The sequence below is a fragment of the Stegostoma tigrinum genome, chromosome 3 (genome assembly GCF_030684315.1).
Source record: "Stegostoma tigrinum isolate sSteTig4 chromosome 3, sSteTig4.hap1, whole genome shotgun sequence".
In the NCBI taxonomy this organism is placed as follows: domain Eukaryota; kingdom Metazoa; phylum Chordata; class Chondrichthyes; order Orectolobiformes; family Stegostomatidae; genus Stegostoma; species Stegostoma tigrinum.
Window position 1 is genome coordinate 132,240,156 of NC_081356.1, and position 25,552 is coordinate 132,265,707.

Sequence of the window (25,552 nt, forward strand, 5' to 3'; positions counted from 1 at the left end):
AACACCACCCTCTGCAAACAGGCCAAAACGATGGAAATCTTAAATAAGGAATTAGATATAATTCTTGGGTCTAAAGGGATCAAAGGATTATGGGGAAAAGTGTGGGAATGGGGCACTGAATTAAATGATCAGTCTTGATCATGTTGAATGGTGGAGCAGACTCAAAGGTCTGAAGGCCTACTTCTGCTATTTTTTATGTTTTTATATGACTCCGGCACACAGCAATGTGAGTGACTCTTAAATATCCTCTAATACCCTGACAAGCCACTCAGCTCAAAGGAACTAGAGAGGGCCAACAAATGCTGGCCTTGGCAATGTCCCGTGGAAAATTTTTTTTAAAAAAGACTCATAACATGTCATTCCCCTCAGCTCTCAGTTCTCTGGAGGACAGAACGCGGTCTGTTCAGATGTTCTGATAGCTGTAGTTGCCTGGCAATTATAACGATTTGTGTACACCACTCAAAGAACTGTGGATGCTGTAAATCAGGAACAAAAACAGAATTTACTGAAAAAGCTCAGCAGGTCGGGCAGCCACTGATGAAAAATCAAAGTTAACATTTTGGGTCTAGTGACCCTTGCTCAGAACTGATCTGATGTGGGTACATGTTTTCACTTTCCCCTGTGCTACTGCAGATATTTTTTCTCATCTCTCTGTTCAGAGACATTATTACACACCACAAGAACTCCCTTATTCTTCTATATTCTTTTCATAACATGAAGACTGGTATTGGTCCCAGTAACTCCAAGTCATGTTTAACTTGGAGTTCTGGACATGTGAATACCAGTCTTTTGTTTTTGACATCTGTCCTTTTAGAGATGAACCTTGGTGCTTCTCTGTCAATTTTTTTTTGCATTTAAGAATGTTCTGTTCCTACTTCAAACTGTTCATTGGAAAGAGAGCATTTTGTTTCGAATCAATCCCATTTGGAGTTTACAACATGTCAAATTTAGGATGTCCTTGCATGAAGCAATGGACATCTTTTCTTGGGTATTATCTGTCTATTAATGTTACTGTTGAGATTATGGCCTGTACTTGAGGCAAGAGACAGATTCACGGCTAATCTGTTAAAACAGCGATGAGGATGAGATAATCAGATGTTTGTGACACAAGTTGATTAGTGTATGATTCTTTCTTGCCAGGTTCATGGGTGTCTGTGTTCATGAAGGCCAGTTACATGCTCTGACAGAGGTAAGTGCCATTCCTGTTGTCAGAAGACTTTTGGGGGTGGTGCTGACGGGTGGATTGAGTACTCTCGTGCGATCACATTATCAATGGCTTGTCCACGATTAACTAGTTCACCCTCTCTCATACCTCTTGATATCTTTAAGATTGATAAACTTATTAATCTCTGTCTTGAACATATTCAATGATTTGAATTTCCATAGTCCTCTGCAGTAGACAATACCAGGATTCACAGCCCTCCGAATGACGAATTTCCTCCTCTTTAACGCTCTTGCTCTTGCGCTCTCTCTCTCTCTTGCGCACTCTCTCGCTTTCCATTCTCATTCTGTCTTTATCCCCACCAGTTGCTGTCGTTCATTTCCTCTCCCTCTTCCATCTCTCTGTCTCTTTCTTCTGTTTGACCTGTGTTTGTCCCTCTCTTTCCTGACTGTTATCTCACCCACTTCATCTGGGAGTCTGTGACCTGCCTCAGCTTACAATTACACGGGACTGCTGAGTGCAACACCCTCCAACCGAGGTCCTGGATGGAAAGTGGAAGAACACCCACATAGAGAGCCCTCCACTGGGGACCCTCGCTGCCTGCTGTGCCACCAAGGGGTGTCTGGGCTGTGCCTGAAGGGGTGAAAGTGGATGGTGTGCTGAAGTAATTTGTCAAAGAACTATCTCCATGCCAGATAGGAGGGCACATGGGGCATCTCCAGATTATAGGCTCCTGAGAGGGGTTCAGGAACCTTGGGCTGATGTGAAAATCCACCTGAGCAGAGGTACACATGGATGAGATCCCACTGTACCCCTGTGCACCCTCCAACTGGTGTCTTAAATTGGATCTGAGCACTGCTGTTCTCGGGTAATGGAGGGTGAAATACCTCCACAAAGCCATCACAAGGTCATGCTTTACTTACACATGGAGAGTCCTTGATCCACTGATCCAGCTCTCTCAAGTTGAACAGAATCCCTGACATTCCTGTTTCTGTCTGTGAACCGAGCTCTCTAACTGGAGCTGTTAATCTGGTCCAATCAGGGAATTCATTCAAGGATTTCCACCAGGGCTGACCTCGTTACAATCACTGCAGAGGGCCTCACCTGCAAGCTGGACCTCCGGCACTCACTGGTCATGGAGTTCCAGGAGCAATGGCTTCCCAGGCTTCCCAGCTCTCAGCACATTCACCAGTCTGGTCCCCGCTCCCCGCCATGGCTGGCACCCTCCCTGACTGGATTTCATTTTTAAGCAACCTGTTAACAAACTGAAAATGCTGGAGAAACTCAGTAGGTCTGGTAGAAAATGTGGGAATAAAGCTGAGTTACAACTTCAGGTCCAGTGACCCTTCAGAACCAGACACAAAACGTTAACTCTGCTTTCCCTCTGCAGATGCTGCCAGATCTGCAGAGTTTCTCCAGCAATTTTTGTTTTTGCTTTTGTTTCAGATCTACAGCGTCTGCAGTTCTTTGTTTTATTTTACTGTTACGACATAGCTCTGGAGCAGCTAGGACTTTAACCTGGGCTGCCTTATCCAGAGACAGAGACATTACCATAGCACCACAAGGGGCCCCGATTTGGATTTTTTTTCTTTTATAGTTAACTAGATATTTTCTAATCAACCATATCAGAGACCTTGTACGCCTCTCTGGAGAAAGTGGGACTTCTGGCTTATAAGTAGGGACACTATCGTTGTACCACAAGAGTCCTCCTGGCTGGATTTTTGTTTTATTTTTCTTTATTTCAATGTCTTGCATAGCTCTTACTCACAGCTGAACATTTTCTCTCCCATCACCAAATCACCTGCAATACTTTACTTTCACGTTAACCACCATCAGTAAATCACCTTGTTCTCTCACTGCATACTTTATCGAGGGCAATGCAGACCTTCAAAGGTGAGGGAGAGGGGCAGAATATTTATTAATGATTAATCTTCCGTTTATGACATCAGGTCTTCCAACTGAAAACATCTTCTCCCTGTCCACCCTAAACCAAACCTATCAGGTCACCTCACTGTTACTTTGAGAGAAAAAGGCTCCAGAATGTTTAGTGTTCACTGATCAGTGTATGCTTTGAATGAAGGAATCCTCCTTGTGAATCCTGCTTTGTACTAAATGTCATCGTAGTGTCTCAATGTCATTGTTATAATATTGGCCTTAGACCTGGTCACGTTAACTCCAAGCTTGTTCTAACTATCGTTCTATGATAGTTCAACGTAACATCTTGACTAGCGTTTTAAACAAGTTTGGTATTACTTCACTATGCTGTCAGAAAGGACTGTTTGACCAGAATTGTTTTGTAGGACCTGAGACGGTCTGAGTCAAAATGTAGCCTTAAAACATTGGGCAAAGGAGCAAATGTTTACACAGTGGGAACTAAATTTAAGCACTTTGAACCTTTTATATCTCTTTCATTCTTAGTTCTAGTCTCACCACGCATTCTGCGAAGCGGACCCTAGGAGTATTTTGATGGGAGTGTAGAGGAAGCTTTTCTTTGCATCTAACACTGCTGTCCCTGACCTGGAAGTGTTTGACGGATACAGAGCAGAAAGAGCTCTACTCTATATCTAACCCTATGTTGTATCAGATCTTGTCTTGTTTGAATACAGTGATACAAATGGAACACATTCCATTTTAAATAGATATACCAAATATAAATATGAATGGAATTAACAGAAGATTTACTGAAGTGGGAGTAGGGAATGGAGTAACCTGTGAAGAGCCAAGGGTTTGAAACCGGATTAATTCCTTTAAATCCAAAGTCCCTGAAAGGTGAAAGTCCCTTGAGTGTTGGGTCTATTATTTCACTGTGATTGGGGTCAGAGCTATTTGTGAGCCTGGGGCAAATAAAGCAAATTCCTACTGGACTCTTGGATAATAAAATGTGAGGCTGGATGAACACAGGGAGGGGATAGGTCAGTCCAGGGAAGGCGGACAGGTCAAGGAGGTGGGATGAGGTTAGTACGTGGGAGATGGAGGTGCGGCTTGGGGTGGGAGGAAGGGATGGGTGAGAGGAAGAACAGGTTAGGGAGGCAGAGACAGGTTGGACTGGTTTTGGGATGCAGTGGGTGGGGGGGAAGAGCTGGGCTGGTTGTGTGGTGCAGTGGGGGGAGGGGACGAACTGGGCTGGTTTTGGGATGCGGTGGGGGAAGGGGAGATTTTGAAGCTGGTGAAGTCCACATTGATACCATTTGGGCTGCAGGGTTCCCAAGCGGAATATGAGTTGCTGTTCCTGCAACCTTCGGGTGGCATCATTGTGGCACTGCAGGAGGCCCATGATGGACATGTCATCTAAAGAATGGGAGGGGGAGTGGAAATGGTTTGCGACTGGGAGGTGCAGTTGTTTATTGCGAACTGAGCGGAGGTGTTCTGTAAAGCGGTCCCCAAGCCTCCGCTTGGTTTCCCCAATGTAGAGGAAGCCACACTATCACTCCTACTGGACTCTTGGTTGCTAAACAACACAGTCCCTGGCTCATCCCTTGTTGTAAGAGTTACTCAGCATCTGAGACTGGGGAGATTGTACTAAAGAACATGTCATCGAGTGGCACTCTCCTGGCTTCATGTTCCACTTTATTTGTGTCAGTTTGCTGCTCACCATAGGTTCGGTGACAGTTTCTGAACTGTCAAGCCCACGGCAGCACGTTCTCTATCTGCTCTCACGTAGGGTACAACCCCCTTCCCCAACAATTAGTGTCACTCATCACTCCCTCTCTCTCTCTCTCTCTCTCTATTTTCCCCTCTCTCACTCCCACCACTAATAACTATGGCAATGATTCCCTCCTTCTCCTTTCAAATCTTAATCATAGTCTCAGTGACTAGCTCTCTGAGTCAGAAAGTGATAGGTTCAAGGATCTATTACGTATGGGAATGCCATCCCTTCAACACTGGCTCGCTCTCCTGTTCAGCTACTTGTTTAGTGCAGAGTTGTTTTCGTAAAACAAGTTGCTGTTGTTTCTCTTTCTCTGGCACAGGCTTTAACCCATGGAGCCCTTTTACCCACATTTGAGGCTTGTTGTACTGCTGGTGTCCACAATGGCTCAGTTAATATACTCACTTCTGAGCCAGAAAGATATGGATTCAGCAAAGACTGGAACACAAAATACACGTTGACACCTGAGGTACCGCTGCAGTGTCAGACGTGCCATCTGTCAGATGTTAAAAGGAAGACCCATTTGCCCTCCTGGGTTCATGTTAAAGAACACCACAGCTCTGCTTCAATGTCCACTAATCCACAACATTTCTATGATTCCTCTCTGCTTTTCCCTGTATTATTATTCTTCTTTCTCTCCACGCTTTTTCCAGCAATTTCTACATATCTGCGTTTGCTCACTACTTCCCATTCACAATGCCAGCTGTTTTCCCGCCCTCCCTAAAAGCTTGTTATCCTTTGGACTCTCTCATTCTGTTGTTCATAGTGTCTTTTGTTCTGCGTTGCTGACTGTTTCATGTACTTTTTCCCTGAGCAGCTGATAAAAATAGTGACAGCAAGGAGAGCTTTGGATTTACTCAAGCAGTCAAAAAGAAAATTGCTAATCTGCTAATAACACTAAGTATAATTAAGCATGTGTTATTGGGTCTGAAGAATTTCCTGTAAATATGTTGCCCGTTGATTTTTGCCTTGCCTTTCTGTTTGTGTGTGAACGTGAGATATATTGGATCTTTCACAGTTGACAAGGGGGCTTGGACAGAACCTCCCCCCCCCCCACCCCCGTCATCCTGGGCTAGCTGTGGGATCTTTTACCTCAAGCCCAGGATAAATTCCGTAACATGTTACAAACTGTTTGTGCAATGTCAGGAGACTTTCTCTTTCACAGAACCACAGAATGTTATGGTGCAGAAAGAGGCCATTTGACCATCGTTCCATCACCAGCTCATTGAATGAACATTGTTACCAAGTGCCAATGTCCTGCTTTTTTCTCCCATACCCTTGTGCATTTTTTTTAATCTAAGTAACCATCTAATGCCCTCTTGAATGCCTCAGTTGAACCTTCCTCCACCACGTTTTCAGGCAATGCATTCCAGACTCTCCAGACTGAGAGATAATAAAGTGTGGAGCTGACTGAACACAGCAGGCCAAGCAGCATCTTAGGACCACAAAAGCTGATGTTTTGGGCCTAGACCCTTCATCAGAAAATCTATGCCGTTTTGTTCCTGTTCCTTCAAAAGGGTTCAGCTTCTCGCTATCTATCCAGTCCACTTTGTGATTTTGAAAACCTGTCAGATCTCAGCCTTCTCTTCAAGGAGAACAATCCTAACATCTTCAGTCTAGCCTCATAACTGACATTCCTGTTCCTTGGAACTATTGCTATAAATTGCTTCTGCATTCTCTCCAATGCAGTCATACACTTCCTGTAGTGTGACCAGAACTGTACACCAGTTGAGATCTAACAAGTATCTTCTACTATTTCAAAACCACCTCTCTGATGAAGGGTCTAGGCCCGAAACGTCAGCTTTTGTGCTCCTGAGATGCTGCTTGGCCTGCTGTGTTCATCCAGCCTCACATTTTATTATCCTTGCTCTTGTACTGTGTGCTCCGATTAATAAAGTCAAGTATTTTATTCATGTAGATGCTTTAGTTACTGCTCTCTCCACCTTTTCTACTACTTTGAATTTTCTATGCACATATATGGGTTAGAGAGAAAAAAACTGCAGATTCTGGAATCCCAAGTAGACAAACAAGATGCTGGAAGAACACAGCAAGCTAGGCAGCATCTGGAGGAAATGAGAAGTCAATGTTTCGGGTATTACCCTTCTTAAAGTCCTGAAGAAGTGTAATACCCAAAAGTTGACTTCTTCCTTCCTCCAGATACCGCCTAGCTTGCTGTGTTCTTCCAACCTCTTGTTCCTCTACTATGCACGTACACACTCTGATCCCTCTGCTCCTGCGCCCCTCCCGCCCCACCACTTGGAATTGTAACCCATTTTATATTGTCTTTTCTCCCAAATTTCTCCGCTTTGAATCTCATCTGTCATCTATTTGCCCATTCCACCAACTTGACTCTGTCCTTCTGAAATTGACATTGACCTTATGGTTTACAATTCTTCTACATTTTGTGATATCCGCAAACTTTGCAATTGACCCCTGCACAACACAATCCACGTCATTAATGTACATCGGGAAAAGGAAGAATCCCAATATTAACCCCGGGTTCATCCTTTCAGTGACTTTCTCTTAGACGAATTCCTTCTAAATGGTGTGTGTGTGTGAGAGAATTAGAATTGGATACAGCAAAGCTGGTGAATTAGCCCTCTTCCAACCTGTCTTGTGTCCAAAGCCTCCCGTGCCTTTACCACCAGCACACCCCTGCTTCCATACCCAATCTTTATGCCCTCATCTGGTCTCATAGCCAACAATGATCTCTGCGCTCTTCCAATTTTGGCTACTTAAATATTCTCTGTTTTACTAAGTCCACTATTAGAAGCAATGTCTTTAGTTGCCTGGAGATGGGTTCTTGAATTCTCTCTTCAGACCTCCAAGACTTTCAACCATCTGCTTATGTTTTGAGGTACTTTTTAAGCCTGTATCTTTGACTGGAATCACAGAATTGTTATAGTGCAGAAGGAGGCCATTTGGCCAGCGTGTCTACCCCAGCTCTGAGTTTTAGTCAATCACCAACCTCCTGCCTTTTCCCCTTAAACTCTGAATATTATTTCTGTTTAAGTAATCATTCAGTCCAGTAGTGTTTTGATTGAACCTGCCTTCACCACATTTCCAGGCAGTGCATTCCATACCCTAACTATTCGCTGAGTTAAAAAGATTTCTTCTGCAAAACACTTAAAACCTGTGCTCACTGGTTCTTGATTCTTTTACAAATGGGAGCAGTTTCTCTCTAACTATTCTGTCCAAGTCCATCGCGATTTAAAAACTTCTATCTCACTTCCCATTTACTTTCCCCTCTCCAATGAAAACCATTCCAATTTCTCCAGTTTGTCCTCTGAACTGAACAGTCTCATCCTCCTTCTCATAAACCCCTTGTGCAGTGTCCCCAGTGCGTTCACATCCTTCCCATAGTGTAGTGCCCAAAACTGTACACAGTATTCCAGCTTAGGTCCGACAGAAGTTCATGATAACTTCCCTGCTGTTGTATTCTACACACACACATTGGTGAAGTCTAAAAAAGCATATACTTCATTCACGGCTCTCTCTCTTCCTGTCCAGCCACCTTTTAATGACCTTTATTGACATATGCACCCAATTCTCTCTGCTCCTGCTAACCCTCTAGAATAGTACCCTTTATACTATCTGTCCGAGCTCTTTACAAAACTGGTATCAAACTGTACTTCTCTGCTTTGAACTTCATCTGCCACCTAGCTGTCCTCTCCAAAAATATGTTAATCTCCTTTTAGAGTTCCTCACCGTCCTCCTTACAGTTCTTACAAGTTTTGTATCAACCACAAACTTTGAAATTATTTGTCCCCTGCACACTAAGATCCCAATCATTAATGTTTGTCAGGAAAAGCTTCGGTCCCAATACTTAACCCTGTGATACTTCACACAAACTTTCTTCCACCCAAAACGTACCCATTAACCATTATTTTCCATCTACTATCCCTCATTCAATTTTTTACCCACATTACGACTGACCCCTTTAATCCACGACTTGTAGTTTTTCTCAAGTCTGTTGCATGGCACTGTATCAAACACCACCTAGACGTCCATGTACGTCGCATTAACAGTATTTTCATCATCAACCCTTTTTGATACTGCTTCAAAATCTCTTAAAAAGTTAGTTAGACATGATTTTCCTTTAACAAATCCATGCTGACTTTTCTGAATCAAAGCCACATTTTTCCATGTGGCTATTAATTCTTACATGAAGAACTGTTTGTTTCTACAAGGTTACTCACCAACAAAGTTCAAGTGACTGGACTGTAATTGCTGCTCCGCCGCATCTGCTCCCACGACAAGACATTCCACTCCCGCACATCCCAGATGTCCAAGTTCTTTAAGGACCGCAACTTTCCCCCCGCGGTTATCGAGGCCATCTCCAGCACATCCCTCACCTTCCTGGACCTCTCAGTCTCCATCTCAGGCAACCAGCTTGTAACTGATGTCCATTTCAAGCCCACCGACTCCCACAGCTACCTAGAATACACCTCCTCCCACCCACCCTCCTGCAAAAATTCCATCCCCTATTCCCAATTCCTCCGCCTCCGCCGCATCTGCTCCCACGACAAGACATTCCACTCCCGCACATCCCAGATGTCCAAGTTCTTTAAGGACCGCAACTTTCCCCCCACGGTTATCGAGAACGCCCTTGACCGCGTCTCCCGCATTTCCCGCGACACATCCCTCACCCCGCCCCCGCCACAACCGCCCCAAGAGGATCCCCCTCGTTCCCACACACCACCCTACCAACCTCCGGATACAACGCATTATCCTCCGACACTTCCGCCATTTACAATCCGACCCCACCACCCAAAACATTTTTCCATCCCCTCCCCTGTCTGCTTTCCGGAGAGACCACTCTCTCCGTGACTCCCTTGTTCGCTCCACACTGCCCTCCAACCCCACCACACCCGGCACCTTCCCCTGCAACCGCAGGAAATGCTACACTTGTCCCCACACCTCCTCCCTCACCCCCATCCCAGGCCCCAAGATGACATTCCACATCAAGCAGAGGTTCACCTGCACATCTGCCAAAGTGGTATACTGCATCCACTGTACCCCGTGCGGCTTCCTCTACATTGGGGAAACCAAGCGGAGGCTTGGGGACCGCTTTGCAGAACACCTCCGCTCAGTTCACAAAAAACAACTGCACCTCCCAGTCGCAAACCATTTCCACTCCCCCTCCCATTCTCTTGATGACATGTCCATCATGGGCCTCCTGCACTGCCACAATGATGCCACCCGAAGGTTGCAGGAACAGCAACTCATATTCCGCCTGGGAACCCTGCAGCCATATGGTATCAATGTGGACTTCACCAGTTTCAAAATCTCCCCTTCCCCTACTGCATCCCTCAACCAGCCCAGTTCGTCCCCCCCCCCCACCCACTGCATCCCAAAACCAGTCCAACCTGTCTCTGCCTCCCTAACCGGTTCTTCCTCTCACCCATCCCTTCCTCCCACCCCAAGCCGCACCTCCATCTCCTACCTACTAACCTCATCCCACCTCCTTGACCTGTCCGTCTTCCCTGGACTGACCTATCCCCTCCCTACCTCCCCACCTACACTCTCTCCACCTATCTTCTTTACTCTCCATCTTCGGTCCGCCTCCCCCTCTCTCCCTATTTATTCCAGTTCCCTCCCCCCATCCCCCTCTCTGATGAAGGGTCTAGGCCCGAAACGTCAGCTTTTGTGCTCCTGAGATGCTGCTTGGCCTGCTGTGTTCGTCCAGCCTCACATTTTATTATCTTGTAATTGCTGTGCTGATCGTTTCATCCTTTTTTGAACAAGGATGAAATGCTTGCAATTTTCCTGTTCTCTGGCTCCACTCCAGAAATCATTGTGGATAGGAACCAATGAAACTCTACTCTGATTAGAAAGGGTAGATGCAGGAAGAATGTTAACATAGAACATTACAGCACAGTACAGGCCCTTCGGCCCTCGATGTTGTGCCGACCTGTCATACCGATCTCAAGCCCATCTAACCTACACTATTCCATGTACGTCCGTATGCTTGTCCAATGATGACTTAAATGTATCTAAAGTTGGCGAATCTACTACCGTTGCAGGCAAAGCGTTCCATTCCCTTACTACTCTCTGGGTAAAGAAACTACCTCTGACATCTGTCCTATATCTTTCACCCCTCAATTTAAAGCTATGCCCCCTCGTGCTCGCCGTCACCATCTTAGGAAAAAGGCCCTCCCTATCCACCCTATCTAACCCTCTGATTATTTTATATGTTTCAATTAAGTCACCTCTCAACCTTCTTCTCTCTAACGAAAACTGCCTCAAGTCCCTCAGCCTTTCCTCATAAGACCTTCCCTCCATACCAGGCAACATCCTAGTAAATCTCTTCTGCACCCTTTCCAAAGCTTCCACATCCTAAGACTTGACTTTTCCTAGGGTCGGGCAGTCTAAAACTAAACAGCATAGATTTAGGGTGAGAGAAAGATTTAAAAGGGACCTAAGGGGCAAATCTTTCACACAGAGGGTGATGCGTGTATGGAATGATCTGCCAGAGGAAGTAGTGGAGGCTGGTACAATTACAACATTTTAAAGACATCAAGATGGGTACATGGATAGGAAGGGTTTAGAGGGATATGAGCCAAACACTGACAAATGGGACAAGTTCAATTGAGGATATCTGGCTGGCATGGACGATTTGGACCAAAGGGTCTGATTTGGTGCTGTACAACTCTGTTTCTGGGGAATCCAGAAACAGGGATCACAATCTAAGAATGAGGAGTAAGCCATTTAAGACTGAAACAAGGAATTTCTTCATCTAGAGGAGTGAATCTGTGGAATTCTTAGCCATGGGAAACTGTTGGGGCCAAAACATTGAAGACTTTCAAGAAAGGTGTAGATATAGTTCTTAGAAAAAAGGGATCAGAGGATATGGAGAGGATGATCAGCCATGAGCATATTAAATGGTAGAGCAGGCTCGACGGTCTGAATGGTCCACTCCTGCTTCTATCTTCTTTGTTTGGATGAAAGATCATTGCCAGTGGCTCTGACTTCCTTCAATATCCTTGGATGCATCTCATCCAATTGAGATTTCTTCTCTGTCACCATGATCTAGACAGCATCTGCCATGTAGGTGAAGACAAATGGAAAGTATTCCAATGTAATTGCATTCTTTACTTGGCCAAATTGACTCCGTCCATTTAAAACATCCTCTTTCCCTAATACGCTCCTTAACTAACCACACCACACAGTTTCCCCTTCCCTATCTTTCTTTTCTTTAACCAGGAATATTTAGTGCCCAGATCTGCTCTTCCTTAACCCAGGTCCCCATTATCACCATAACATCACAATCTCACAAGGTAATCTGTGTCTATAACTTCCCAATTTTATTAATTTGACTCTATACATTCCCATACATGCACTTTAACCCTGATTTGGACTTCATTACTCCCCCGCCGCCGTACTCTAACTCTACCTATGAACTTACTGTTTTCTATTCCTGAGAAAATTATTGCACCCTAGTAATACTTTCTTATATTTTCTCCTAGTTCACACGCCACCGCGCCCCCCCATTAGCTTGTTTAAATCTTCCCAAATAAGACCAGCAAAATGTGACAATGAACTTTGTTCCATCTCCTTTCTGATGCAACATGTCCAGTTGGTAAAAGTGCCATTTCCTCCAGATCCACTCCCGGGAATAGAAAGCCCTCTGTCCTACATCAGCTTTCGTCATATATGTTTATTATCTTCCAGTTTCTGTACTCGCTTGTGGCACTGGGAGTAAACTGGAGATTACCACTTCAGCAGTCCTGCTTGCTAATATTCTACCAACCTCCCTAAATTCCCATTGCAGGACCACATGCCCCTTCCTACTTAATTACTTCTAGTGTGAACCATGACATCTGGCTGTTCACCGTACCCCAGAAGCAAGTTCTGAAGCTGTCCTGTGACGTGTTCTTTACTCTGGTAGTTGGGAGGCAACACACCATCCTGGAAACGTGTTGAGAGCTGCAGAAATACCGAAATTTTTTTGATCATTTAATATCTACTTATAAGGCTTGGTGTCAAATGTTTGTTTATCGCTCCTGAGAAGGCCTTTTGGGATGTTTCACTGCAGGAAAGGTTTTCTATAATTACAAGTTGGCATTATTTTCTGAAGGATGAAATAGCTTCGCACTGACAGGTGGGACTATTGCAGAGATGGCAAGGAATGAAAGTTAGCCCTGCTTGACAGTTCCAGCAATTCTCTCTCTTTCTCTCTCTCTCTCTCTCTCTCTCTCTCTCTCTTTTTCTCTCTCTCTCTCTCTCTCTCTCTTTCTCTCTCTCTTTCTCTCTCTCTCTCTTTCTCTCTCTCTTTCTCTCTTTCTCTCTCTCTCTCTCTTTCTCTCTCTCTCTGTCTCTCTCCCCTGAGATTGCCTTTTCAGGCCCTTGTTCTGGGAGTTGCCAGGACTTGTTGCTGTTGGCTCATTACTTGGTGAGTCATTCCTGAAACCAGCTTCCAGACAGGCCCAGTAAATCACTTGTGTGTTTGTTAAGATTACAGTTAAACGGGAAGCATGCTTCTCCTGAACATCCTGTTGTGGAATGTTAGGGCCTGTACTGAGCAGTTTCTCTTCACTGGGAGCTAATGCACCACCTTGGCCCAGCCATGGTTTGATAATTCATTCCCCCCTCTTTTTCACTAAACAACCCCTACATAACCATGCCCCATCCCCAGCCTGTGTCCGATATGAGGGTCATTCTCTTCTCCCAAGTCTCTTGCCAGGCACTCGACAGGGCTAAGAGTCTTTGGAACGCCTTTCTTGAAAAGAGGGTCAAAGTAGAGTCCTCAAATAACTTTAAAGGAAGTGTTAAGATCATAATATCACAAGATGTGGGAGCAGAAGTAAACACTTCACTTTTGCAGTAAAGACTAGAAATATTCACCAACTCTACTTTCTAATCAGCTGCGAAAACAGAAATCAGGAACAAAAACAAAGTTGCTGGAAAAGCTCAGCAGGTCTGGCAGCATCTGAGAAGAAAATATCAGCGTAAACGTTTCGGGTCTAGTGACCAGTTCTGAGGAAGGATCACCGGACCCAAAATGCTAATTCTGATTTTTTTTTTCCTTCTTCAGATTCTGCCAGACCTGCTGAGCTTTTCCAGCAATGTCTGATGTTGTTCCTGATTTACAGCGTCAGTAGTTCTTTCAGTTTCCCAATTAACTGTTTTGTTTAGGCAGAAATAACCAAACAGTGCTTCCTCCACTGAATTCCTTGAGATGCTCGACTCCAGCAATCTGGTGCTAAGTCACACTAAGTTGGCTCCTTATGTATGGACTCAATAGATAGACTTGGCTCAGTAGTATCACAGTTTGCCTGAAAAAAACTGACTACAGCCATGCCAACTGAGCAAGAAGCTTTGCTGCATGGAGATAAGCGTGACTCTTCACTGAGGTTTGAGTGCCTATATGGACGTTGGTGGGATGAAAGGATTTCATCTTTCTTTGTGATGTTTGTACTGTGATTATTTAATAATTATTGTCTGGTGTAAACTTTGTTTATTATGCAAAAGAAAAAAACACATGTTCCTTTGTTAAAAGTACATTGGCAGCTTCTTGTGAATATGTTCCATGAGGAACCTCCATGGTAAACCGTGGAAAAATAAAACTGATGATCTATCAAGCCAGGTTTCACTCTGGGATGTGAATTGTGTAGAATTACCATCAATTTGGATCATAATAGAGAAAATGATTTCTGTCTTAGGTGTTATCGAAAATAATAGATGACAAATATCAAGACTACTAATAAATCTGATAGGAAACTGACACAAACCTTATCCAAGGGAGTGGTGAAAATGTGGAACTTAGCTCAACATACAGGAGCAAGGAAATTACAGAAGTTGTAAAACTGATAGTGGGGGACTGTGTGAGTGATAATGGGAACTGCAGATGCTGGAGAATCCAAGATAACAAAGTGTGAAGCTGGATGAACACAGCAGGCCAATCAGCATCTCGGGAGCACAAAAGCTGACGTTTTGGGCCTAGACCCTTCTTCAGAGAGGGGGATGGGGAGAGGGAACTGGAATAAATAGGGAGAGAGGGGGAGGCGGACTGAAGATGGAGAGAAAACAAGATAGGTAGAGAGGAGAGTATAGGTGAGGAGGTAGGGAGGGGATAGGTCAGTCCAGGGAAGATGGACAGGTCAAGGAGGCGGGATGAGGTGGTAGGTAGGAAATGGAGGTGCGGCTTGAGGTGGGAGGAAGGGATGGGTGAGAGGAAGAACAAGTTAGGGAGGCATAGACAGGCTGGGCTGGTTTTGGGATGCAGTGGGGGAAGGGGAAGAGCTGGGCTGGTTTTGGGATGCAGTGGGGGGAGGGGAAGAACTGGGCTGGTTTTGGGATGCAGTGGGGGGAGGGGAGATTTTGAAGCTTGTGCATTGAAGCATTGATACCATTGGGCTGCAGGGTTCCCAAGCGGAATATGAGTTGCTGAAAGACCCAATGGGTGGCATTTTTTTTTGTCTCCAGTGGTTAGGATCTGGAATGTACTGACTGGGACAGACATGAAGACAGATTCAACTGTGGCTTTGAAAGGGACTAGATGAGCATCTGAAGCGAGAAGATTTGCAGGGATCTGGAGAAAAGCCACGAGAGTGGGATTTATTTCAAGAGTGAGAACTGACACTGAATCACCTCCTTTGTGCTGTCACCATTCTATTCTTCAGAACAGCACTGCAGTGCTGAAAGGAAATTATGATAAATGCATGCAGTAGAAAGTAACGCAAAGATATGCAGATAGTGTAGGATGAGATGAGATGGGGTGGGTGGAAGCTCATGTGAAGCTAACCACCAACATAGATCAGTTAGGTTTAAGGGATTATTTCTGTCCTGTTGAATCAATGTAAAAGGCAAGTTTCTACCAATGTCACCTGTTCATAAGCAGCCAGATAAACTGATTTAGGGCTAGCAGCATCTCACATGCATCAAGAAGATTATAACCTGGACTTTTTTTTTAACCTCGTTTTGAAGGTTTATACAAGTAGATCCAGAAATTCTCACGTCAATCAGATAGGAGTGAATGGGTCTCTTTTACTGCTCTACACTGCATGAATACAGTAACCGAGACTAAGACACGCCAGTCCTAACATATTAGACCTGAATGAAATGTTCACTTTAATCCTAATGTGTACTGTACATGTAAGGGAGATAATACTGAGACCTGCATGGGAACAAACAGTACCAGCTGAATTATTCCCTTTTTACCCAGTTGTATCAATTAGAGCTGGGACTAAGCAACACCGAAGGGAACTTGTGATGCAGCTGCCCACAATTTGCAGGAGCTGCCTCTCCTGTGTAGCCCATGTAAATTGCATTGTAAGTTTCAGATAAATATGTGGAAAGATCGTAAATGCACTGATATTTACATAAATAATATTAATTAATCAGGGCCTTTCTTCTTTCCTTCAGTATATCAATGGAGGGAGCCTAGAGCAGGTACTAGGCAGCAATGAGTATCTGTCTTGGTTGGTGAGGATTAAGCTGGCGCTGGACATTGCAAAAGGCCTGTGCTACCTGCACTCCAAGGGAATCTTCCATCGTGATTTGACGTCAAAGGTAAAAAAAATAGCAAAACAATGTCAGATCAGAACGGTGTTCAGCTTATCTTTAGTCTAATCCATCCAGAACAGCTCACACTTTCCTCAATGCTCTACCTTGGTCAATGCATTCTAGAGAAATTTTGCACAGTGGAGGTGGGAAGGCCAGTATACCAGAAAACAAATAATTGACAAAAGAACCCATAACCCACTTGCACCTAGAAGGACAAGGGCAGTGGATACATAAAAATATCACCACCTGCAAGTTCCCCTCCAAGCCACTTACCATCTTGACTTGGAAATATACTGCCCATTCCGTCACTGTCACTGGGTCAAAATCCTGGAATTCCCTGTAGGGGCATTGTGGGTCTACTTACAGCACATGGACTGCAGCAGTTCAAGGTGGCGGCTCACCACTATCTTCTCAAGCCCATGTAGGGATGGGCAATAAATGCTAATCCAGCTGGTGACACTCAAATTCCCGAATGAACTAAACAAAAAGAGTTGAGGAAAAGCAAGGGAATTCTCCCCATTGTCCTGGCCAATATTTGTCGCTCCACGAATATGACTTGAAGTGAGAAATAGGCTATTTGTCTTTTTGCTGTTTGAGAAAGTTTGCTGTGCTCAAATTCACAACTGCATTCTGTATGTCACAACAGTGACTAAACTTGAAAAGCATTTTGCTAGCTATAAACCTGGTTGGTTGATTGCTGTTACATGCACTAAGAAATAGTGAAAAGTGTTGTTCTGCATACTACACAGGGAGATCATACCGAACAAAGCGGATCAGCGTAGCAGAATGCTGGGAAGGCGAGTGGCATTTTTGCTGGACTGTTAATCCAGATCCCAGATCATATTCCGGGGACCTCAGTTCAAATCGTGCCACAGCAGATGGTAGAATTTGAATTCAGTGAATACCTGGAATTAAGAATCTAGTGATCATGTATCCATTGTGATTTGTCAGGAAAAAGCCCATCTGATTCACCTACATGTGTGTCCAGACCCACAGCAATGTGATTGACTCCTGGTTGCCCTCTGGGCAATTAGGGATGGTCAATAATTGCTGGCCTGGCCATGCTCTCACCCTGTGAATGAATAAAGGAAAAAAAATCTAAAAAGAAACAGGGTGCAGAATATAGTGCTAAAGTCACACATAGGGTGCAGAGAGAGATCAGAATTAACATTTGAGAACTCCATTCAGAAGTCTGATAGCAGCAGGGAAGAAGCTGTTCTTGAATCTAATCATACACGTATTCACTTTTATATCTTCTGCCTGATGGAAGATGGTGGAAGAGAATAAAACTAAAGTGGGAGGTGTCTTTGATGATGTTGGTTGCTTTCCTGATGCAGTGGGAAGTATCGATGGAGTCAGTGGATGGAAGGCTGGTTTGCTTAATGGACTGGGCTGTGTTCACGACCCTCTATATAGTTTCTTGCAGTCTTAGGAACAGCAGTTGCCACATCACACTGATAAATCCAGATAGGATGTTTGTAAGAGTCTTTATGGAAATACAGATTTTTCTTAGCCTTCTGAGGAAGTAGAGCCATTGTTGTGCTTTCTGGACCATTTTGTCAATGTGGGTGGACCAGGATAGAGTGTTGATAATCATCATTTCCATGAACTTGACACTCTCGACCATCTCCAACTCAGCACCATTAATACAGACAGGTACATGCCCACCACTCCACTTCCTAAAGTCAATAACCAGCTCCTTTGTTGATGTTGATGGAGAGATTGTTGTCTTTATACTATGCTGCTAAGCACTCTTTCCTGAATTGTCTCATTGTCATTTGAGATCTGCTCCACAAAAGTGGAGTGGTCGGCAAACTTATAAATGGAGTTGGGACAGAATTGGCCACGCAGTCATGAATGTATGAGAAGTAGGGCACTTTGTACACAGCCTTGCCGGCCACCGGTGTTGAGGATTATAGTGGAAGAAGTGTTGTCACATATATTTTCCTGATTGCAGTTTGTGGATCAGGAAATTCAGGATCCAGTTAGAGAGGGGGGCCAAAACCTAGATCTCGGAGTTTAGAGATGAGTTGGTTTGGTACTATGGTGTTGAAGTCAGAACTGTAGTGGAAAAAATAGGAACCTGACTGGTATCCTTGTTATCCATATGTTCCAGGGATGAGTTTAGGGCCAAGGAGATGGTGCCTGCTGTGGACCTATTCCAATGGTAGGTGAAATACAAAGGAACAAGGCAGTGTGGTAGGCTGGAGTTAATGTGAGCCAGGACTAACCTCTTGAAGCACTTCATAATCACAGAGGTCACAGCTGCCGGGTGGTAGTAATTGAGGCCCTCTGTGTGATTTTTCCTTGGCATTGGGATGATGGTGGCAGATGGGGTCTTCAGATTGTAGTAAGGAGAGGTTAAAGATGTCTGCAAATACTCCCACTAGCTGGTTCACACAGGACCGAAGTACACAGCAGGAACTCCTGGCCTCATATGTGTACGTTTTCCTTGAATCTGCCAGTCTGCCTCCCTACAATAGCAATTGGATCTAAATGTCCAGACTTGTGAACTACAAATGAAAGGGAAAGTATGAAAGAAGCAAGGTAATTTTATTCATTACAAAGACTCTATACAGACTCCAGCATGGGAATTTTCTCACAGATGGAGACATCTCATATTATACATGCTTCAGCAATTATTGTAAATTTTTGACTTGTACCTTTTTTTATAGATATTGGACAGGCTGTGGGGAGTCAGGAGGCAAGTTAACTTATTTCAGTATTCCTGGCCTTTGATTTGATTTAGATTAGATTAGATTTGATTCTGTACAGTGTGGAAACAGGCCCTTTGGCCCAACAAGTCCACACCGCCACTTGAAGCATCTCACCCAGACCCACCCCCCTATAACCCACACACCCCTGAATACTACGGGCAATTTATCATGGCCGATCTACCTAGCCTGCACATCTTTGGACTGTGGGAGGAAACCGGAGTATCCAGAGGAAACCCACACAGACACGGGGAGAATGTGCGGAGTTTGCACAGACAGTCACCCGAGGCTGGAATCGAACCTGGGTCCCTGGTGCTGTGAGGCTGCAGTGCTAACCACTGAGCCACCGGGCCGCCCTTTGACCTGCACGTATAACCACAAAACTTGTATTGTTGATGTTGGGGCTACTCAGGGATGATCACACCATTGAATTTTAAAGAGATCAGTTAGATTCTGTTTTGTTGGATTTGGTCATTACCTGCAACTTGTCTGGCACAAACATGATTTGTCACTTGTCAGACCAACTCTGAATGTTGTCCAATGTTGCTGCTTATGGTCATGATCGTGCAACAGACTATGAATGGCGCTAACAATGTAGCTCTCGCTTTCGAACTTATAATGAAGGAAATGTTATTGATGAAGCAGCTGAAAATGGTTGGGCCTGGGATGCCACACTGTGGAACTAAAGGCTCTCGTGGTACTCTGGACCAAGAGACTTGGATTCAATTCCCACCTGTGGGACTTGAGGTGTGTAATAATATCTCTCAACAGACTGATTAGAAAGTACTACATTCAGGAACTCTTACGGTAAAGTGATAGTGTCCCTATTTCTGAGCCAGCACGCCTGGGTTTCATGTTCCACCTGCTCCAGAAATGTGTAATACCATCTCTGCTTGAGCTAATTAGGAAAATATCTACACTGAGGAACTCCTGCAGCGACGTCCTGGAGCTGAGATACTTGGTATTGGAAAACTATAACTAACCCTTGTGCTGAGTATGACGTCGGTCAGTGGTGACTCCCCCACTCGGTTCCAACTGCCATTAATTTTGTGGGGGCTCGTTCCTGTCAAACATAGTCAAAAGTTGCCTTGACATCGGGGCCAATCATTTTGACATGGCATCTGAAATGTAGCACTTGAATGTAGTTTGTACCAGGCTGCAATGAGATCTGGAGCAGAGTAGCTTTGGCAGAATCCAAATTGGTCATAGGTAAACAGGTTACTCCACTGTGAGTGCAGCTCAATAACATTGCCAATGACCTTTACTATTGCTTGACGATTGACAGTAGTTTGCTCGGGCCTTTGTGTGGTGTGAATGTTACTTGCCACTTGGATCAACCTGGGCCAGAAGGTCCAATTTCCTGTCATACCATGGAGGTAAGACAGAACATGTCTCAAGAGGTTGATTAAAAATATCTATACTTGGGCAAGCTGTTCCAGAACAGTTACAACACTGGTATCTACCTACCAATGTTGAAAATTGTGCAGGTATGTTGTGTACCTGAACAAAAGCAGGACAAATCCAATCCAGCCAATTACCACCCCATCAGTCTACTTTCGACCATCAATAAAGTAATGGAATATGTCATCAGCAGCACTATCAAACAGCACCTGCTCAGCAGTAACCTACTCAGTGACACCCAGTTCTGGGTTTCGCCAGGGTCACTCAGCTCCTGACCTCATTATAGCCTTGGTTCAGATAAAACCTTTCAGCACGGAAACAGACCATTTGGTCTGACTGGTCCATGCCAAACATAATCCCAAATTAAACTAGTCCCACTTGCCTGCGCCTGGCCCATATCGCTCCAAACATTTCCTATTCATCTATCCATTCAAATGCTTTTTAAATGTTGTAATTGTACTCGGATCCACCACTTCTTCAGGAAGTTCATTCCATATGTGAACCACCCTCTGTGCAAACAAAACACATTTCCTCTTATGTCTTTGCTAAATCTCTCTCCTCTTACCTTAAGAATGTACCCCCTAGTCTTGAAATTCCACAAAGACAACTACCATCAACTCTATCTATACCTGTCTATTTACAAACTTGTATCAGGTCACCTCTCAACCTCCTACACTCCAGTGAAAAACGTCCCACCCTTTCCTTATAACTCAAACTTTCCGTATCCGACAACATCTGGGTAAATCTCTTCTGAACCCTGTCTAGTTTGATAATATCCTTCTTATAACTGGTTGACTGGAACTGGACATAAACATGGACAAAAGAACTGAATTCCACAGATGAGGTGACATCAAGCCTGCGTTCAATTGAGTGTGGTAAGGATTATTGGGTGCAAACCCTCTGCTGATTGGAGTGATACCTGGCCCAAGTAAAGATGGTTGTGGTTGTTGGAGGTCAGTAATCTCCGCTCCAGGACATCTCTGCAGGAGCTCCTCAGTGTAGTGTCCTCGGCCCAGCCATCTTCAGTTGCTTCTTCGGTGACCTTCTGTCCATCATAATATCAGAAATAGGGATGCTCACTGGCTCTGAACATTGCACATTCACAATTCCTCAGATACTGAAGCAGTCTTTGTCCAAATGCAGCAAGACCTGGATGATGTTGAGGCTTGGGCTGACAAGTGGCAAGTAACATTCAACCACACAAATGCCAAGCTATGATCATCTTCAACAAGACACGATCTAATGACTGCCCCTTCACATTCAATGGCATTACCATCACTGAACACTGGGCTACAAGAGCAGGTCAGCATCTAGGAATGCTGTGGTGAATAACTCCCCTTCTGATTGATTCCTCAAAGTTTGTCACCATCTACAAGGCACAAGTCAGGAGTGTGATGGAACATTCCCCACTTGCCTGGATGGATGCAGCTCCAACAACACTCAAGAAGCTTGACAGCATTCAGGGTGTAACAGGCTGTTTGATTGGCACTACATCCAAAAACATCCACCACCGATGCTCAGTAGCAGCAGTGTGCACTATCTACAAGATGCACTGCGGAGATTCAACAATCCTTAGGCAGCACGTTTTAAACCCATGACCACTGCCATCCAGAAGAACAAGGGCAGCAGATACATGGGAATACCACCTGTAGCAAAATCCCCTCCAAGTCACTCATCATCCTGACTTGGAAACACTTCGCTATTCCTTCAGTGTTGCTGGATCAAAACCATTAAATTCTCTCCTTAACGGCATGTGGGTCTTCGTACAGGACATGCATATAGCTGTCTAAGAAGGCAGCTCACCACCACCATGTTGAGGGAAACAGACAATGAATGGTGGCCCAGGCAGTGATGGCCACATCCACTGATACCCAGGCTAATTCTCTGAGGACATTGGTGAAATCCCACCATGGCAGCTTGTGGAAATTAATTTAGTTTATGAAGTCTTGAATTCAAAGCTAATATCAGTAATAGGAATCATTGAACTATTATTAATTGTCATAAAATCAGTCTTGTTTTTCAATTGAGATAATAAGGTGTGAAGCTGGATGAACACAGCAAGCCAAACAGCATCAGAGGAGCAGGAAAGCTGACGTTTTGGGCCTAGACCCTTCCCGAAACGTAAGCTTTCCTGCTCCTCTGCTGCTTGGCCTGCTGTGTTCATCCAGCTCTACACCTTGTTATCTCAGATTCTCCAGCATCTGCAGTTCCTACTACCCTTGTTCATTAATGTTATTTTTAAAGAGGAAATCTGTCATCCTTACCTGGTCTGGCCTACATGTGACTCCAGACCCACAACAATGTGGATGTCTCTCAACTGCCCTCCTGAAATGGCAACACACTCTCTGGTCAAGGCCAATTAGGAACTGGTGGCTTTATCAGTGCTGCCTCAAATAACGTCAAGTGAGTCGAATTGGCTGAAGACTGGCATCTCTGATGCTTGGAACCCCTGGAGAGGGCCGAGATAGATCTTTTACATGGGCCTGCTTGGTTCCAAATCATTCAACATGGGGGTATTTGTGGAGCTGCCTCCTCCTATTAATTGTTCAATTGTTAATCATCATTCACAACTGGATGTGGCAGGACTGTACGTGCATTGGCTGTGAGATGGTGTTTGGCGACGCAAGGCTTTGGGGATTTTGATCCTGGATGATGAAGGGCTGGCTGTATACGTCCAAGCAATTAGAGGTGGGCATTTTGGGGTAGGCAATAAATGCTGGCTTAGCCAGAGATGCCCGAATCCCATTAATCAATAAAACAACTCTCACTTTAATTTGAGGGAGAGGACCTGTGGGTTTCATGCAGAAACATTGGAAATTTATGGAATATTGCTGTGTTTTCCTTTCAGAATTGCTTGGTGAAACATGAAGGGAAGTCGTACACAGCTGTGGTGGGAGACTTTGGCCTTTCAGAAAAAATCCCGAATTATAGGTGAGTGAAAATAAAAAGCAAGAAAGAACTTGCATTCATATACTGCCTTTTACACATCTTTAAGTTCCAAAATGCTTCCAATGAACAACTTTAAGGTGAAGACACTGTTGTAATGTAGCAATTGCAGCAACCCATTTGCATACAGATGAAATTGAATGGACTGATTTTATGTTAGCAATTAAGAGGTAAATATTCATTGCAACACCTTGGAGAACCTCCTTTTCTTTTAAATAATAACTATAAAATCTTGAACACTCAACTAAGGCGGCACACATGGCCACTGTTTAATTTCATCAAAATGCCTCACCCTGGCACTGCAGCATTTCCTCTGTTACTGCACTGCAAGTGACCGTCTAGATTTGTTCCTTTAGGCGTGTGGTGAGAGTTTGAATCTGACTGTGAAGTGAGAGTCCTGTCCAGTGAAACAAAATTGATCCTGATTAGCTGACTTAAAAGGAAATGACAGAAGTAAGGTATAAGGTCCAGTGGAAAAGATGCAAAGTGATTCATGAGGATGGTACCAAAAATGAGAGGGTAAAAATATCCAGAATGGCAAAACAAGCTCGGGTTCTTGCCTCTAATGGTAACCTGATAGCCATCTTTAAAACTATGATGGGACTTGATCATTCCACTTGTTGGCCACATCCAAAGCTAGGGATAAAAGTTGTAAGATAGTCACATAAGATGGTAACATAGAATAAATGACTTGAGGGTTTAGAATGTGGAAATTGTTCCTGAAATGATGCTGGTTCTTCTGAAGCACTGTGCAGTTTGAGGAATTCAACTGTTGCATATAACACTAAATAAATAGATACAACTGAGAATTTGTACTGATGGCTGGTGCTTCAGTGTAAAGGCTAAGATAACCATTCTTATGCCTCTTCCCTTGTGTATAATACACAGCCTTAATTCTTAGTACCATGTTTTACTTAATTGTTTAGACTCAAAAGACACATGGCAGACAGAGCATATGTTATATCTGTTTCCATTGTTAGATTTACCTGGGATGGGTAACTGGGTCCAAAGTCAGAGGCTTTAGTTAGAGGGGTGCCACCCCTCAAGACTAGCTGATCAGGAGAGATAGTAGGGACTGCCGGTGCTAGAGTCTAAGATAACAAGGTGTGGAGCTGGACGAACACAGCAGGCCAGGCAGCATCAGAGAAACAGGAAAGCTGACGTTTCGGGTCTGGACCCTTCTTCAGATCTGATCGGGTCTGATCAGGAGACTCCACTGCTCCTACTGCCCATTGTAAACATGTTCATACATTTTACAGCATGATAATCAACCTGCTTGGTGTGTTATGAATGTACCTTTCATGGCCAAACAGGCTCTCACATATTGAAGAGAAAAACAAAAGGACTTTACTGTAGTAATTGAAATGAGGTCAGCCAGGTGAGCGTAATAGAGTAAGAGTTTCCTCATTGGACCAGACTAGCAGCCTCAGTCAGGGAGCCCTGACTGACAGGAGGGTCAGAGGTACTGTTGACTCAGAGCAGGCTCATTTTGAAGGACTCTCCGTGTAAATAAAGGTGATGTGGTAATGGGATACCAGCCTCTGTGGAGTCATTTCACTTACTGTCTGAAAAGGCATGTTTAAAATAAAGTCTACATCATTTCCTTAAAACCTGAAGTCTTTTCAAGAAAATGAGCACATCCTCTTAAATTAAGTCATGTGAAAATAATAACTGAGGTTCTGTTTTCAATTTGATAGGTGTTTTGATTTTTAACAGAGCCACCTTTACAGACATGTAATGAAATGTTGATGCAAGGCAAGTCTGAGACCGGTAGCTACTCAAGAATTTCACAGTCAGTTACACCCAATTTATAGTTCAGGCTAACCCCCAGAGAGATTCGATTAGAATGTGGTACTTACAGGCCACAGTTGTGCCTAATTGTGTCAATGCATTTGTGGGAAAGTTAGTGAACACATGAGGGGTAGAGGAATAAAGGGATCAGCTGATATGCTGATATTCTATGTGGATTCTGCTTGATGGTTAGAAGCAGGTTCTTCCTCCCTATGGAAACCAGACAACTTCTCTTGGGCTGCAGGACACCCTGACCTCATGTTCTGGTTTTCATTAGAGAAAGCAAGGCCAAAAGGAGACATGATCCAAATGTCTAAAAATGCTGATTTAGAATGAAAGTAAAGCCAAATCTCAAACACAAACTGTGAGCATGCTGTGAGACAT

At 44.2% G+C, this 25,552-nt stretch overlaps 1 protein-coding gene across 3 annotated transcripts in view; it reads left to right on the plus strand.

Annotated features, from left to right (window-relative positions):
• The window catches only part of LOC125451349 (dual specificity testis-specific protein kinase 1-like), a 178,462-nt gene that overhangs the window by 98,203 nt on the left and 54,707 nt on the right, over positions 1-25,552 (plus strand). For all 3 annotated transcript variants that reach the window (XM_048528379.2, XM_048528378.2, XM_048528377.2), the window contains 3 exons: positions 1,141-1,189; positions 16,176-16,322; positions 23,280-23,362. In XM_048528379.2, coding sequence (XP_048384336.2) covers positions 1,141-1,189; positions 16,176-16,322; positions 23,280-23,362 — 279 coding nt within the window. The remainder of the gene's footprint in view (positions 1-1,140; positions 1,190-16,175; positions 16,323-23,279; positions 23,363-25,552) is intronic.